Here is a 12,623-nt window from a genome sequence, read left to right on the forward strand (position 1 = left end):
TCTTTTTTTTTTTTTCCCTTTGAAGAAGAAGAATCAGGTTCCTGGAGTTAGTTGATAAGTAATTTGAAAAACCATTCTTTTCTATTTTATAATGAAATATTTATTGAAGTAAATAAGCACAAAGAAGAAAGTCAACATTATATATAGCCTCAGTATCCAGAAATAAACACTCACTGCTAACACTTTGGAGTTAAGTCCTAATTGTTTCTATGCTTAATTACATTTACTGGGGTTAATGTGAATAGAATCATAGACAATTTGTAAAATGAGGTATTATTTAAAAGTAAATTTGCTTTGCTGATCTGATTAAACTTGTTTTATTAAAATGTAAAATATATTTGAAAGTTTTGTCTCTTTTAGAAGTGGTAATTCTAAACTTTGACCAAGTTTACAATTCTTATCACCATAGTGTTTTTAAAATATCTTATACTTCAATTATAATTTATATTGAGACATTTATTAAATAAGCTTTTTCCTTTGTTTACAATAAAAAAGAAAACCCTGTGTTACGTGTTTCACAGAGCTTGAGAACAGATTGTAGAAGTTGAGACTGGTTTTAATTGCTTGTATTCATGCCATTGTGTCACCTTTTACATTTGTGTGATGTAAATTGAATATTAACTGAGTATTAGAAATGCTGGTTTCAATGCTGGGCATGGTGGTGCTTGCTTATAATCCCAGGTGCTCAGGAGGCTGAGTTAGGAGGATTGCAAGTGTGAGGCCAGCCTCAGTGAGGCCCTAAGCAACTCAATGAGACTGTCTTAAAATAAAAAATTAAAAGGGCTGGGGATGTGGCTCAGTGATAAAGTGCCCCTAGATTCAATACTGCTTTTAGTGTCAGCTTTGCTGTGGGAAGTGGAGGACTTCTGTTTGTTGGTGCCAGGTATTCTGCTGCATATTATATATGACTTCTCTAAATCCTTGAGAGGTTGAGCTATTAGATCCATTTTGGAAATGAGAGTAGATGCATACTGATACAGCCCTTTGGTTTAGAAAACTACCTTGACTTCATCTGTATTCCTCTATTGAAAATTTTTATAAATATTTGTATTCCCTGGCTCTACTTCCTATGTTCTCTTTGTCTTGAGCCCAAGTTATCCAAGTTTCCATCTTTACTTTTAATCTGAAACCATTATTTTGTGGTTACCAATGGTTTCCTTGTTTCTGAATCCTGTGGTCAATTCTTATTTTATTCAGTCTCTTAGCAGCATTTGGCACTGTTACTCTTTATTTCTTTCTTGAAACAGTTTGTTCATTTTGTATCTAATACTCCCTACCACTCTTGAATTCTCCCCTATTTCAGGACGGCCCTCTCCCAGTTGCCTTACTTTATGCTACTCCTTTTCCCAGCCTCTAGATGTAGGAGTGTTCCGTCATTCATTCTTCCTCTAGTTTTCTTTCTTTTTAAAATTTACTCTTCTGTAGGTAATAATATCTCATCTTAAGACTTTGTATTCTCCCAATACGTACTGCTTGACCTAGGCATTCTCCTGAACTCCAAACATATATCATCCTGTGTTTTGGTTATCTCTGCTTGGATGTCTACTCAATATGTCCAAAACTGAACTCCCAAATCTGTTTCTTTTACCATCTTTGTAAATACTACCACTATTTATTCAGTTTCCAAACCAGGGAATCAGGCCTTCTCTTAATTTTTTTGATACTGAGATTGAATGCAGGGGCACTCCACTACTGAGCTACATCCCCAGCTCTTTTTTATTTTTATTTAGAGACAGGGTCTTGCTAAATTGCTGAGGCTAGCTTTGACCTCACAATCTTCCTGCCTCAGCCTCCCAAGCCACTGGGATTACAGGTGTGTGCTACCAGGTCAAGCTCTTTCTCTTAAATTTTAATCTCAAGTTGATTAGTAAATCCTATTGGCATGACTTTTTTTTTTTTTTTTTTTTTGAGGTACTGGGGATTGAACTCATAGCCGCACAATACTCAGCAAGTGTTCTACCACTGAGCTATATTGCTAGCCCCTGTTGGCATTACTCTTACTGTGTCTAGTGAATCTGACCATTTTCACATCTCCATTGTTACCATCCTGGTCCAAGCCACCATCTTCTCTTGTCCATGCCTTTCAACAACCTCCTGATTTCACTGCCCTTACCTCCATCCCACCCAGAGGCGTGTCGATGTTAAATTGTACCGGCTTGTGATAGTTGATCATGTGCATGTCTCACGTGTTCATGTTCAGTGACATGTACTACTAACTTGAAATTGGCCATGGTAATAGTTTTTACACCAGGGAAATTTGCAAACACTACAAATCAGTCCCTCCTCCCCAGTATACCATTGTCTGGTCCTCCCCTGAAACATATTCTGCCCAGAGAAACAGAGCAACATAAGTCCTCTAGCAACATAAATCATGTTGTGTGATTCTTTAAAAAAATTTAAAAAAAAATCATTGCTGGACACAATACCTTTATTTTATTTATTTATTTGTATGTACTGCTGAGGATCAAACCCAGTGTCTCACATGTGCTAGGCAAACGCTCTACCATTGAGCCACAACCTCAGCCCCTGTCCTGTCAAATTCTGAAGGCTTTTCATTAAACTCAGGCTAAATCCAGAGCCTTTATGATTACTCCCAACCCCTGTGTGATCTGTTCCTGTACTATAGCTTAGTAGATGCCTGGTCTTTGTTATGTTGGGGGAGTGAGAGTTGGATGGGTGGATGGATGGATGAGTCTTTTCTGTAGCATTTTAGTAATCTGTAGCATGAAACCTATTAATATTTTTCTTTTGCAATTAATGGAAGAGATGCACTTTCTTAAAGTTTGCATTCTTTTGATTGTTAAGAATTTAAATTTGTTTTAAAATGTCCAGAATCTCAGACAGAGGTCTATTTAGATATAGGTATAAGAAATTTTCTAAAGTAAAATGCAAATAACTTTAATTTGTGTTATAAGTGTGCAGTTTCATATTCTAAAATATGAGTTCAGTGTATTTTTGTAAGAATATTCTAGAAAAAGTAATTCCATAGTAGAACGATTTTGAATTTAATTAAAAACCCATATGCATGTATAAAACTTGTTTGTCATTTTGTTGAGATTAATCTGAACTCTTAAAATTCATTAGGTATTTATTTTGTGGTAGCACTTATGCTTTCTGTTTATATCTTTTCTTTTCCTTTTTTTAAAATGGGAGACATCACAGTAGATATAGTAGCAGTTTTATGTTAAATTCTAGTACAGTGGAGTGTTAATTAACAGTCATGAAATTTTACTTGTTAATTTCCAGAAATTGGAAAATAATGGTGTCAATAATTTTAGTAATCAGGTACTGTTAAGATGTTGATAAATGTGTATCAGAAATATTATCTTTTTTTACAGGGTTTATTTCCGAAATCGCTGGGTAAAGACTGTCCACCCAGTTGTGCATCAGTACTGTTTGATCTCAAGCGCACATTCCACCTTTCAGATGCCACAGAAAGAAGATATTCTTAAACATCGAGTGGTGGTGGTTACATTGAATACTTCCCAGTACCTCTGTCAGTTGGACCTTGAACCTGGTATGCTGACTTCTGCGGCAATATAGGGTATCTCACAGGGTTAGGGCTTGTGTATTCAGTCTGTAGCCTATGAGCCAAATCTGACTTGCTGCCTGTGTTTGAAATAAAATTTTACTAGATGGAACACAGCCACCGGTGCCCATTTAGTTGCCTGTTTGCTTTCTATAGATGCTTTTGTGCCACAACACCTGAGTTGAGTAGTTGCAACAGAGACTGTGGCCCACAATCTAAGATACACACTGTGTGCGCTATACTGAAAAAATTATCCAAACCCTAGACATTTTTATGACTGTTATTCCATTGGTCAGGTGGTAGTTACTTATAAGCACATGAAGAATTCAAATTTGGACATTGTTGGTGTTTTTTTGTTTGTTTGTTGTTGTTTTTTACAATTTTCTCAAGTTTTTGTGTTAAATTGCTTTTGCATTGTAGAGACAGCAAGCATTATAGGATTTTTTTAATGTCATACTATTACATTTCTATACTGGAGCTATGTAAAATCAATCTAATATTACACAGGGACAGATAGAAGATAATAGGTTGTTGTGATAATATGGTGGAACAAAGTAGTATTACTTCAGATGCTTTAAAAGGATGCTCATTTATTACTGTCACATTATAATTGTTGACATTGATCAAAATTTTTTATCTTCTCCTTTTGGAATTGCTTTCAGAGCCAGAGATGAATTCTTTTGAACATCAGAGTCCCTGGAAGGAGAGACTGTTCTCTTCACCTTCTATTCCTGGCACCTAGCCTAGAGTATAGATACCTGGAAGCCCTATATATCTTAAATGAAGGAATGGTGGCCAACCTTTAAAAAAAAAACAAAAGTTATTGAGTATAGATTTAATTTTAGAAAAGCTTAAATCTTTCTGAGATGTATATAATGAATAAAATAGATGATTAAACTGGGCAATGCCATTAGAGAGAAAAAAAGAAAACAGATGTGCTGCTCAGGTAATGAGACTTACTTTCTGTGTGTGTAGCTCATAGCTAGCTGGTGAGGGCAGTTACAAAAGCTGAGGTTCAAAATGTTTTGAATAGTGGCAGTATCATTGGAATGAGTTATATGTCTTCCCAAGGGACTTCTTTGACTGCAACAACACTTAATTGAAATGTAAATTTTAGTATGTTTATTTAACAACCATTTTGCTACTTTATGATCATATTCCACATATTTGCTATGTAGATAAATATCTAAGCCTCCTAAACAGTATTGTTTTGTGAGAAAGAGTGAAGAATAGCTTTGGAGACCTAGAGTGTAGGATCATCTCTGTTGGAAGGTGACTGGGTCCTTTGTTGTGAATGTTGTTAATACTTCATTTCATTCAGTTCTCATATTGACCCTTTTGAGGATGATTTTACAGATGAGAAAATAAGACTTAAAGTAATTCAGTTTGATCAATTCAAGTTACTTTTTCTAGCTTAATCAGTAGTGAATATTTTTTATGATTTATTCAGTTCCTGACGGAAGCCTCACTCTATTGTTACCTAATGAAAATGAATTTTTTTCACTAGTCTCAGTTTTTCCAGTTTAATCCCATGTTTTATAGTTGTTTTTCTTAATCCTTTAGAATAAAAGCATGAATTCTCAACAGGAAGAAAAATGCATGTGGCCATGTCATGCTTAGGCCACTATTGATAAATAGATTATAGTTAGAGATACTTTTGTTGTCACTCATAGTCATTTGTTTGAATGGGTGATGATAATGGTTAGTACTGCCAACCAGTAAGATTTAGAAAGTTCCTAACCTAAAAACAAGTTGTCTAGAAAATTGTATAAACCAATTGTTTGGAATTCTTGATATTTATAGAAATAGGTTTTTTAGCTAACTCACAGGAGGCTGGTTAATCCATTCTGCCCCTGGCCTCTGTAGACTTATCACTTTCATTCTGTGGGAAACTACTTTCTGTCCTTTGCTATGCTCCTAAAAAGGAGAGAGCCCCCTTCCTACCCAGTGAGTTGGTAGTATGGTGGGAGGACTTCTTTATTCAGTCAGCAAGGAGGGTTTTGCCTCTTTCTCCACTCTTAGAGGCAAAGGAATTTTTTCCTCCTTCCTACATACATAACCGTCTGCCATAGTGTGAATGGCAACAGCAACCAAGACATGGGATGCCTCCTACTGTAGGCGTTTTATCTGGAGAACATTAGATAATGTACTTTAAAAAAATATTTTTTAGTTGTAGTTGGACACAATACTTTTATTTCACTTATTTATTTTTATGTGGTGCTGAGGATCCAAACCCAGGGTCTTGCATGTGCGAGGCGAATGCTCTACTGCTGAGCCACAAGCCAGCCCCAGATAATGTACTTTTTTACAGGGTTGGTAACTGGGGATTGAACCCAGGGATGCTTTACTACTGAGCTGCATCCCCATCCTTCTTTATTATATCTTTTGAGTCAGAGTCTTACTAAATTGCTTAGAAAGTTGCCAGGCTGCTGAGGCTGGCTTCAAACTTGCAGTCTTCCTGCCTCAGCCTCCTGAGTTGCTGGGATTATAGGCATGCCCCACTGCATCTGGTGATAGTGTGTATTTTTAACACTTGTTATCAGACCTGTATTTTCAGAGTGGTGATTTGTTTTAAACCAGGCTAAGGTCTTAGGTGAAAAAATTATACATATTTTAGAGAGAGTCGTACACCACACAATGATGTTTCAGTCAAGCACGGACTGACTATGTGATGGTGGTCCATGAGAGTCTTAGCAGAGTTGAAAAATTCCATTGCCTGGTGACATCATAGTCATTGTAAAATTGTAGGGTAACACATTTACTCACATGTTTTTGGTGATGCTGGTAGAAAAAGATCTACTGTACTGCCAGTTGTATAAAAGTGTAGTATGTACAGTTATGTACTGTGCACAATACTTAGTAATGGTAATTGACAAGTGGGTTCCTGGTTTATGTGGTTACTATACTTTTATTTTTGAGATGGGGTCTTGCTGTGTTATACAGACTGGGTTTAATTGCTGGTCTCAAGTGATCATCCTGCCTCAGTCTCCTGAGTAACTGAGACTACAGACACTATTGTTATTATTTTTTTATATTTATTTTTTAGTTGTAGTTGGACACAATACTTTTATTATACTTATTTATTTTTATGTGGTGTTGAGGATCAAACCCAGGGACTCACACGTGCGAGGCAAGAGCTCTACCGCTGAGCCACAACCCCAGCCCACACTATTGTTATTTTAATGTGTACTCCTGGCCTACACAAAAATGTTTACTCATCCATCTCATGTTTATTGCATCTATTGATTATATTATTTTCACTTGGTTGGTTTGATCTTGTTTTGTTCATCACAGACCTAGGAGCAAAAGACTACATAACACACAACACACACACATACACTCTCTCTCACAGATTCATATCGTCTAGATGTATAGCAGGCTATACCATCTAGATTAATGTAAGCACACTCTATGACGTTCATAGAATGACAGAATTGCCTAATGTTACATTTCTTGGAACACATCCCTGTTATTAAATGACACTTGATTATGTATGAAAAGTAAACCTAAATACTCAAATTAGTAAATTTGCTAATAAGATTCTCATTGTTTTTAGTCTAAGGTAAGGTAAGTTATAATGTTAGATTTGAATGATTTTCACAACTTTCTCCTTTATATTAGATTTGAGTACGTTTTTCTTTAATGTTTGTTTATGTTTAGGGTAACATTACTTAAGAACTACCATTATTTTATTTTTGGTGTTTTTGGCAAATAAATTGTGGAAGAGCTTTGGGGCTGTCAGTTGTTTAGTTTCCTTTCTTTCAGTCAAAAGACACTATCTTGAACTTTTAAAATCTTTTCTATATATACTGATTTAACAGTCTTTGAGCCAGATGCAAGTGTTTACATATACATTACTGAGTCATTCTTTTTAAACTCTTATTTTTTAAGTGATGATTTTAATAGATGATTATCTAAATTGAGGATAGTTCTTAAAAATATTCACACTTGGTCTGGGGTTGTGGCTCAGTAATATAGCGCTTGCCTAGCATGTATGCGGCACTGGGTTCAATCCTCTGAGCACCGCATATAAATAAAGGTCCATTAACAACTAAAAAAATATTTTAAAAAAAGTATTCACACTTCTAGGTTAACAAGCTAAACTCTTTACTTAGCAGAAAACAAGTGATTTCTACCTCTGTTGTTGCCATAATATACTTTGCTGTGTTTGCTCTGTGTTTCCAGGGTTTTTTACGCACATTCTGCTAGATGAAGCTGCCCAGGCCATGGAGTGTGAAACCATTATGCCTCTAGCATTAGCAACTAAAAGTACCCGGATTGTTTTGGCTGGTGATCACATGCAGGTACCTGCTCTCTTAGTCATCAAGCATACTGAAAATAACTTTTAATTATATTTTGGTGTTTAACATTCTATTTCTAAAACACCCTATGAAATTGTGACAGGTATTGCAGATTAAGTACTTCTAAGTATTTTTATTTTAATGTTTTTAGTTGTCAGTGGATTTTTCTTTTTTTCGTTCTTTCATTTGTTCTTTTATTCATTCTTTCTTTCTTTAGCTGAGAATCGAACCCAGGGCCTCACACGTGCTAGGCAAACCACTGAGCCACAACCCCAGCCCTTAAGTATTTTTATACTAATGGTGAAAAATGCTGATATTTCTGAAGGAAAATTACTGCTCCCAATTTTTTCTTCTTTGTTTAGACAATTTAGAATAAATAATAAGAGTCTTATCAATGTTGATTTTATTTTAACATTTATTATTTTGAAGCTTATTTCTTTATATAATTAATGTTTGATTCTTACTCATTTTTGGCATGATGTTGGAGATTGAACTCAGGCTCCACCTCTGAGTTACACCCCAGCCTTTTACTTTTTTTACACAATTTAAATGATCCATCTTAAAATTCCCCAATTTCTGTCTCTAATATGTGGTTTTGTGAAGGATTAATTTTTTATGTCATAAAAAACAAAGGGCTTAATTAAAATTATAGTCAAAATGTCAAAGAATATATCACATTTTATGTATTTGCATACCTATTCATGAGAAAGAAACAGTTTTTTTCTATTAAGATGTCTATTTTGCAAAGTTGCCATTTGGCAACTCTTTTACCACAGCTGATTCAGATTATACCTGCATAGTGTTAGAGCTGTCAGGACACTCAGAGAGGAGGTTCTTATGAAGAAGCAAATTTTGTTTTTGTTCCTTTGTGCAAAGTAGTTTAATTTTGTTCATTAGCAATAAAAAGTATTACCTAGAATCACTCCTTGTACGTTATGAGGCTAAGAGTATTGTTTTGATTTAGATATCGTGCCTATAATCCCAGCTGCCCAGGAGGCTGAGGCAGGAGGATCAAAAGTTTGAGGCCAGCTCAGGCAGCTAACCTTGTCCCTATTTCAAAATTAAAAAAAGAAAGAGCTGGGGATATAGCTTAGTGCTAGAACCATTGCCTAGCATATGCAATTTTTTTTTTCCCAGAAAAAGGAAAGGGGGTTGTTTTGTTAATAATTAAAAATAATTTTAGTCATGATCTGTATGTCTTACCAGCTCATCACTTAAAATGATTGATCAGTTTTGGTGAGATAACTAATGTGACTCCCCCAGTGATACTATAGGTTGCGTCCCTAAAGTTACTGAAGTAGTCATCATTTATTATATTATTGGAGAAGATCTTTAAAAAAAAAATTTTTTTTTTTTAGTTGTTGATGGACTTTAGTTTATCCATTTATTTATATGTAGTGCTGAGAATCAAACCCAGTGCCTCATACATGCTAGGCAACGCTCTACCACTGAGCCACAACCCCAGCCCCGGAGAAGATTTTTATTAATTCATGTATGGAAACTCTAGGTTTGTGTTGCATACCACAATGAAGAATTAGAAATTTTGGCCTAGTTCCTTATAATAATAAAAGGGTTCATAGAAAATGTCAACCGATTTTGTATGTTATTTCTTTTAGCATGTTGGGGTTTAATATATCAGAAATTTTAGCACAGTGTTTATAAGCAAGTTAAAGAATGCTAATTGTATATTTAGTTAAATTTTCTCTGTATGTTTGTCTGTTACAGCTCAGTCCTTTTGTTTACAGCGAATTTGCCAGGGAAAGAAACCTTCATGTTTCATTACTTGATCGACTCTATGAGCATTACCCTGCAGAGTTTCCATGTAGGATCCTCCTGTGTGAGAACTACCGGTCCCATGAAGCTATCATCAAGTAGGTGTGAACTGCCCTCTCTGATTCTCACTTTTTGCTGTCTTTTTGAGGGGTACTCAGATCAGCATATTACTAGGGACAGGTGATTGCAGTTATTCCCAAAAGATTATGTGGTGTTCCTAGTGTTGTAAGTTCTATTTAATTTTATATTTTAAAAAGATCACTTCAAAAGTCAAAGTTATGATTTTTTCCCCTCCAAAAAGCCACCTCTGGGAACTAAAAATTGAGGTTCTGCTAGTTCTGACATATTTTTCAGTGACTAAATCTATAATCTATATGGAAAAACTGCATGTTGTAATAAAGAAATATACTGACAAACCATATATAGTAGTTTATCTGTCTCTGGCTGTGTTATACACAAATTCTATTTTTTATTTTTATTTTTTGGTATCGAGGATTGAACCCAGGGGCGCATATATCCCCAGCTCTTTTCTAAAAAATTTTTGAGACAGGGTTTCACTAAGTTGCTTAGGGTCTTGCCAAGTTTCTGGGCTGTTCTGGAAGTCAGGATCCTCCTGCCTGAGCCTTCAAAATTGCTGGGATTACAGGTTCATGTCATCATGCTTGCCATGCATAGACATGGCATACTTTTTTTTTTTTTTTTAAATAAATAGGAGCAGTACACTCTAGAATAATGATAAAAACATCATTGTTACATAAATCAGTAATCTAGTCACATTATCATTGTCAAGTATGATGTGCTGTACATAATGTATGTGCTGCTAGGCTTTCTTTAAGAAAAATTTATGTTTTACAACTGGAAGCACAAAATAGGTTTGTTTACACCAGCATCACCAAAAACACATGGTAACACGTTGGGTTCCAATGCTGTTGTTGGCTGCGATGGTAATTTTTCAGTTCCATTAAATCTTATGGGACTACTATAAAATATGGCCCATCATTGAGTGACACATGACTGGATAGTTGTATGACCCACAAAGGGTGAAGTATGTACCAATCAAGAAAACATGCTAGTTAACAAATTTTCTCCTAGAACAAAGACAGTACTAGTATCGTACTGTCATCATTTCTTCCTTTTCTCTCTATTCTTTTGTACCTTGCCCAAATCAATCCATTGAACAGTGGTACACCTGGAGCTTTCTCTATTGTTTTTGCTGTGGTTATATTTGGAGAAATTATCAGCATCATAGGTATTCAGTGTTGATACTAAAATTAACCACTGGCAGAAAGCAGTGTTACTAGAAATGACTGATTTGTGTGTGTGGTGGTGGTGGTGGGGTGTGGCGGTTTAAATTAATTTTGATGATTTATTACTCTCTTTTTCTTTTCTTTCTCTGTAGTTATACCTCTGAGCTTTTCTATGAGGGTAAACTGATGGCCAGTGGAAAGCAACCAGCACACAAGGATTTCTACCCACTAACATTTTTTACAGCCCGAGGGGAAGATGTGCAAGAAAAAAATAGTACAGCATATTATAACAATGCAGAGGTACTTTAGTTCTTTTTGCAGATTAACCTTTCTTCATTTACATGGTCTGGTTTTGTTGAGTATTTATATAACATTTTCGTTGATGTGCATTTGTTTCATAGTGTGTAAAACTTATCCTGTCCTTATACATTGATTTATTAAGATGAATCTCCTACTGGAAACAAACACTTTGGTTTACTTTTTGTTTCAGTGGTAAAACATAAAACGCATGATTTCATTTTTAAAAAAGCCAATATTATTCTCATAAGATAGACTGATTAAACTTTATAGTGCATAATCAAAGGAGTTATCATTTTTAATGAGTTTGACTTGAATAGCAGAATCCTGTGCTTAAAAGAGATCACACAGTTGCAGAGAATGACATTTCTGTCTCATCATGGGCTCCAATTTAGTTTTCTTCCAGATACTGGCTTTTAGAGAGAAAGCCAGTAATATGAGGGGTCAGGTGAGGCAGCAGACAAACCCCGTGAAGACTTTTGGAGCTAGGAGGCCAGAAACTTTGTGGTTAAGGTTCTGGCTGTCACAAGACAGTTCTTTAGGGACTTCAAGAATCCCGAAGGAGACAAGAATGGGGTGATTTTCATTAGGGGAATTCTGATGTCTACTACCTTTGGATCTCATGCTTTACTTACTTTATTTACAAAGAAATGGCTTCTATTATGTAATAGTAATTAATTTCCCTCTAAAAACTGATCAGAGACTTGTATTTAGAAGTCTACACAAGAATATCATCAGTACTTGCTTGATAAAACCATAATCCAAAGCCAAGAAACTTGACATTTTTATTTAGGAATTTGTAAATTTAAATTTACTTAGGAAACGGTAAATTTAGGAAAGGGTAAACTTTTTCTTTAAATATTTTTTTTCTCTCTTCCTTTTTGGGCATTTTCTTTAAATATTGGTATTATTTAAAACAACTTGGGATCTCCTTTGTTGGTCTTACATTCACATTGGAAATCGCTGGCCTAGAAATTAGCCATGGTAGCATGGTAGGGGGTGGGGTGGGAGGGCTGACCAGAGTGGCAAACAGGGCTTAAAATCCAGAAGGCTCTGGATTTTTTCTTTTCTTTTTTGCTGTGACAACAGGGATCAGAGTTGAGTTTTGGTTAACCTTGATCCTGAGCCGTGCTTGATGGTTACCTGAGACTGTTTCTTGACTGGGGTTACTTGTTCCTTCAAAGTGACATGGTATGTTTTTCAGAAAACTTACTAGCTGTAGGATTTAAAAAAAAAAAAAAAATTGTCTTCCTGGACTATCAAGTTTACTTAAAAAATATTTTTGAAAAATATATTTGGGGCTGGGGATGTGGCTCAAGCGGTAACGTGCTTGCCTGGCATGCGTGGGGTGCTGGGTTTGATCCTCAGCACCACATAGAGATAAAATGGAGATGTTGTGTCCACCGAAAACTGAAAAATAAATATTAAAAAATTCTCTCTCTCTCTCAAAAAAAAAAAAAAAAAAAAAAAAAAAAA

The 12,623-nt window shown here is 35.4% G+C and overlaps 1 protein-coding gene across 2 annotated transcripts in view; it reads left to right on the top strand.

The window, feature by feature from the left end:
- The window catches only part of Helz (helicase with zinc finger), a 167,804-nt gene that overhangs the window by 89,834 nt on the left and 65,347 nt on the right, over positions 1-12,623 (top strand). For both annotated transcript variants that reach the window (XM_015504838.2, XM_015504839.2), the window contains exons 17-20: positions 3,339-3,517; positions 7,715-7,833; positions 9,556-9,701; positions 11,003-11,150. In XM_015504838.2, the coding sequence (XP_015360324.1) occupies positions 3,339-3,517; positions 7,715-7,833; positions 9,556-9,701; positions 11,003-11,150 (592 nt within the window). The remainder of the gene's footprint in view (positions 1-3,338; positions 3,518-7,714; positions 7,834-9,555; positions 9,702-11,002; positions 11,151-12,623) is intronic.

Source organism: Marmota marmota, unplaced genomic scaffold (genome assembly GCF_001458135.2).
Source record: "Marmota marmota marmota unplaced genomic scaffold, marMar, whole genome shotgun sequence".
Taxonomy (NCBI): domain Eukaryota; kingdom Metazoa; phylum Chordata; class Mammalia; order Rodentia; family Sciuridae; genus Marmota; species Marmota marmota.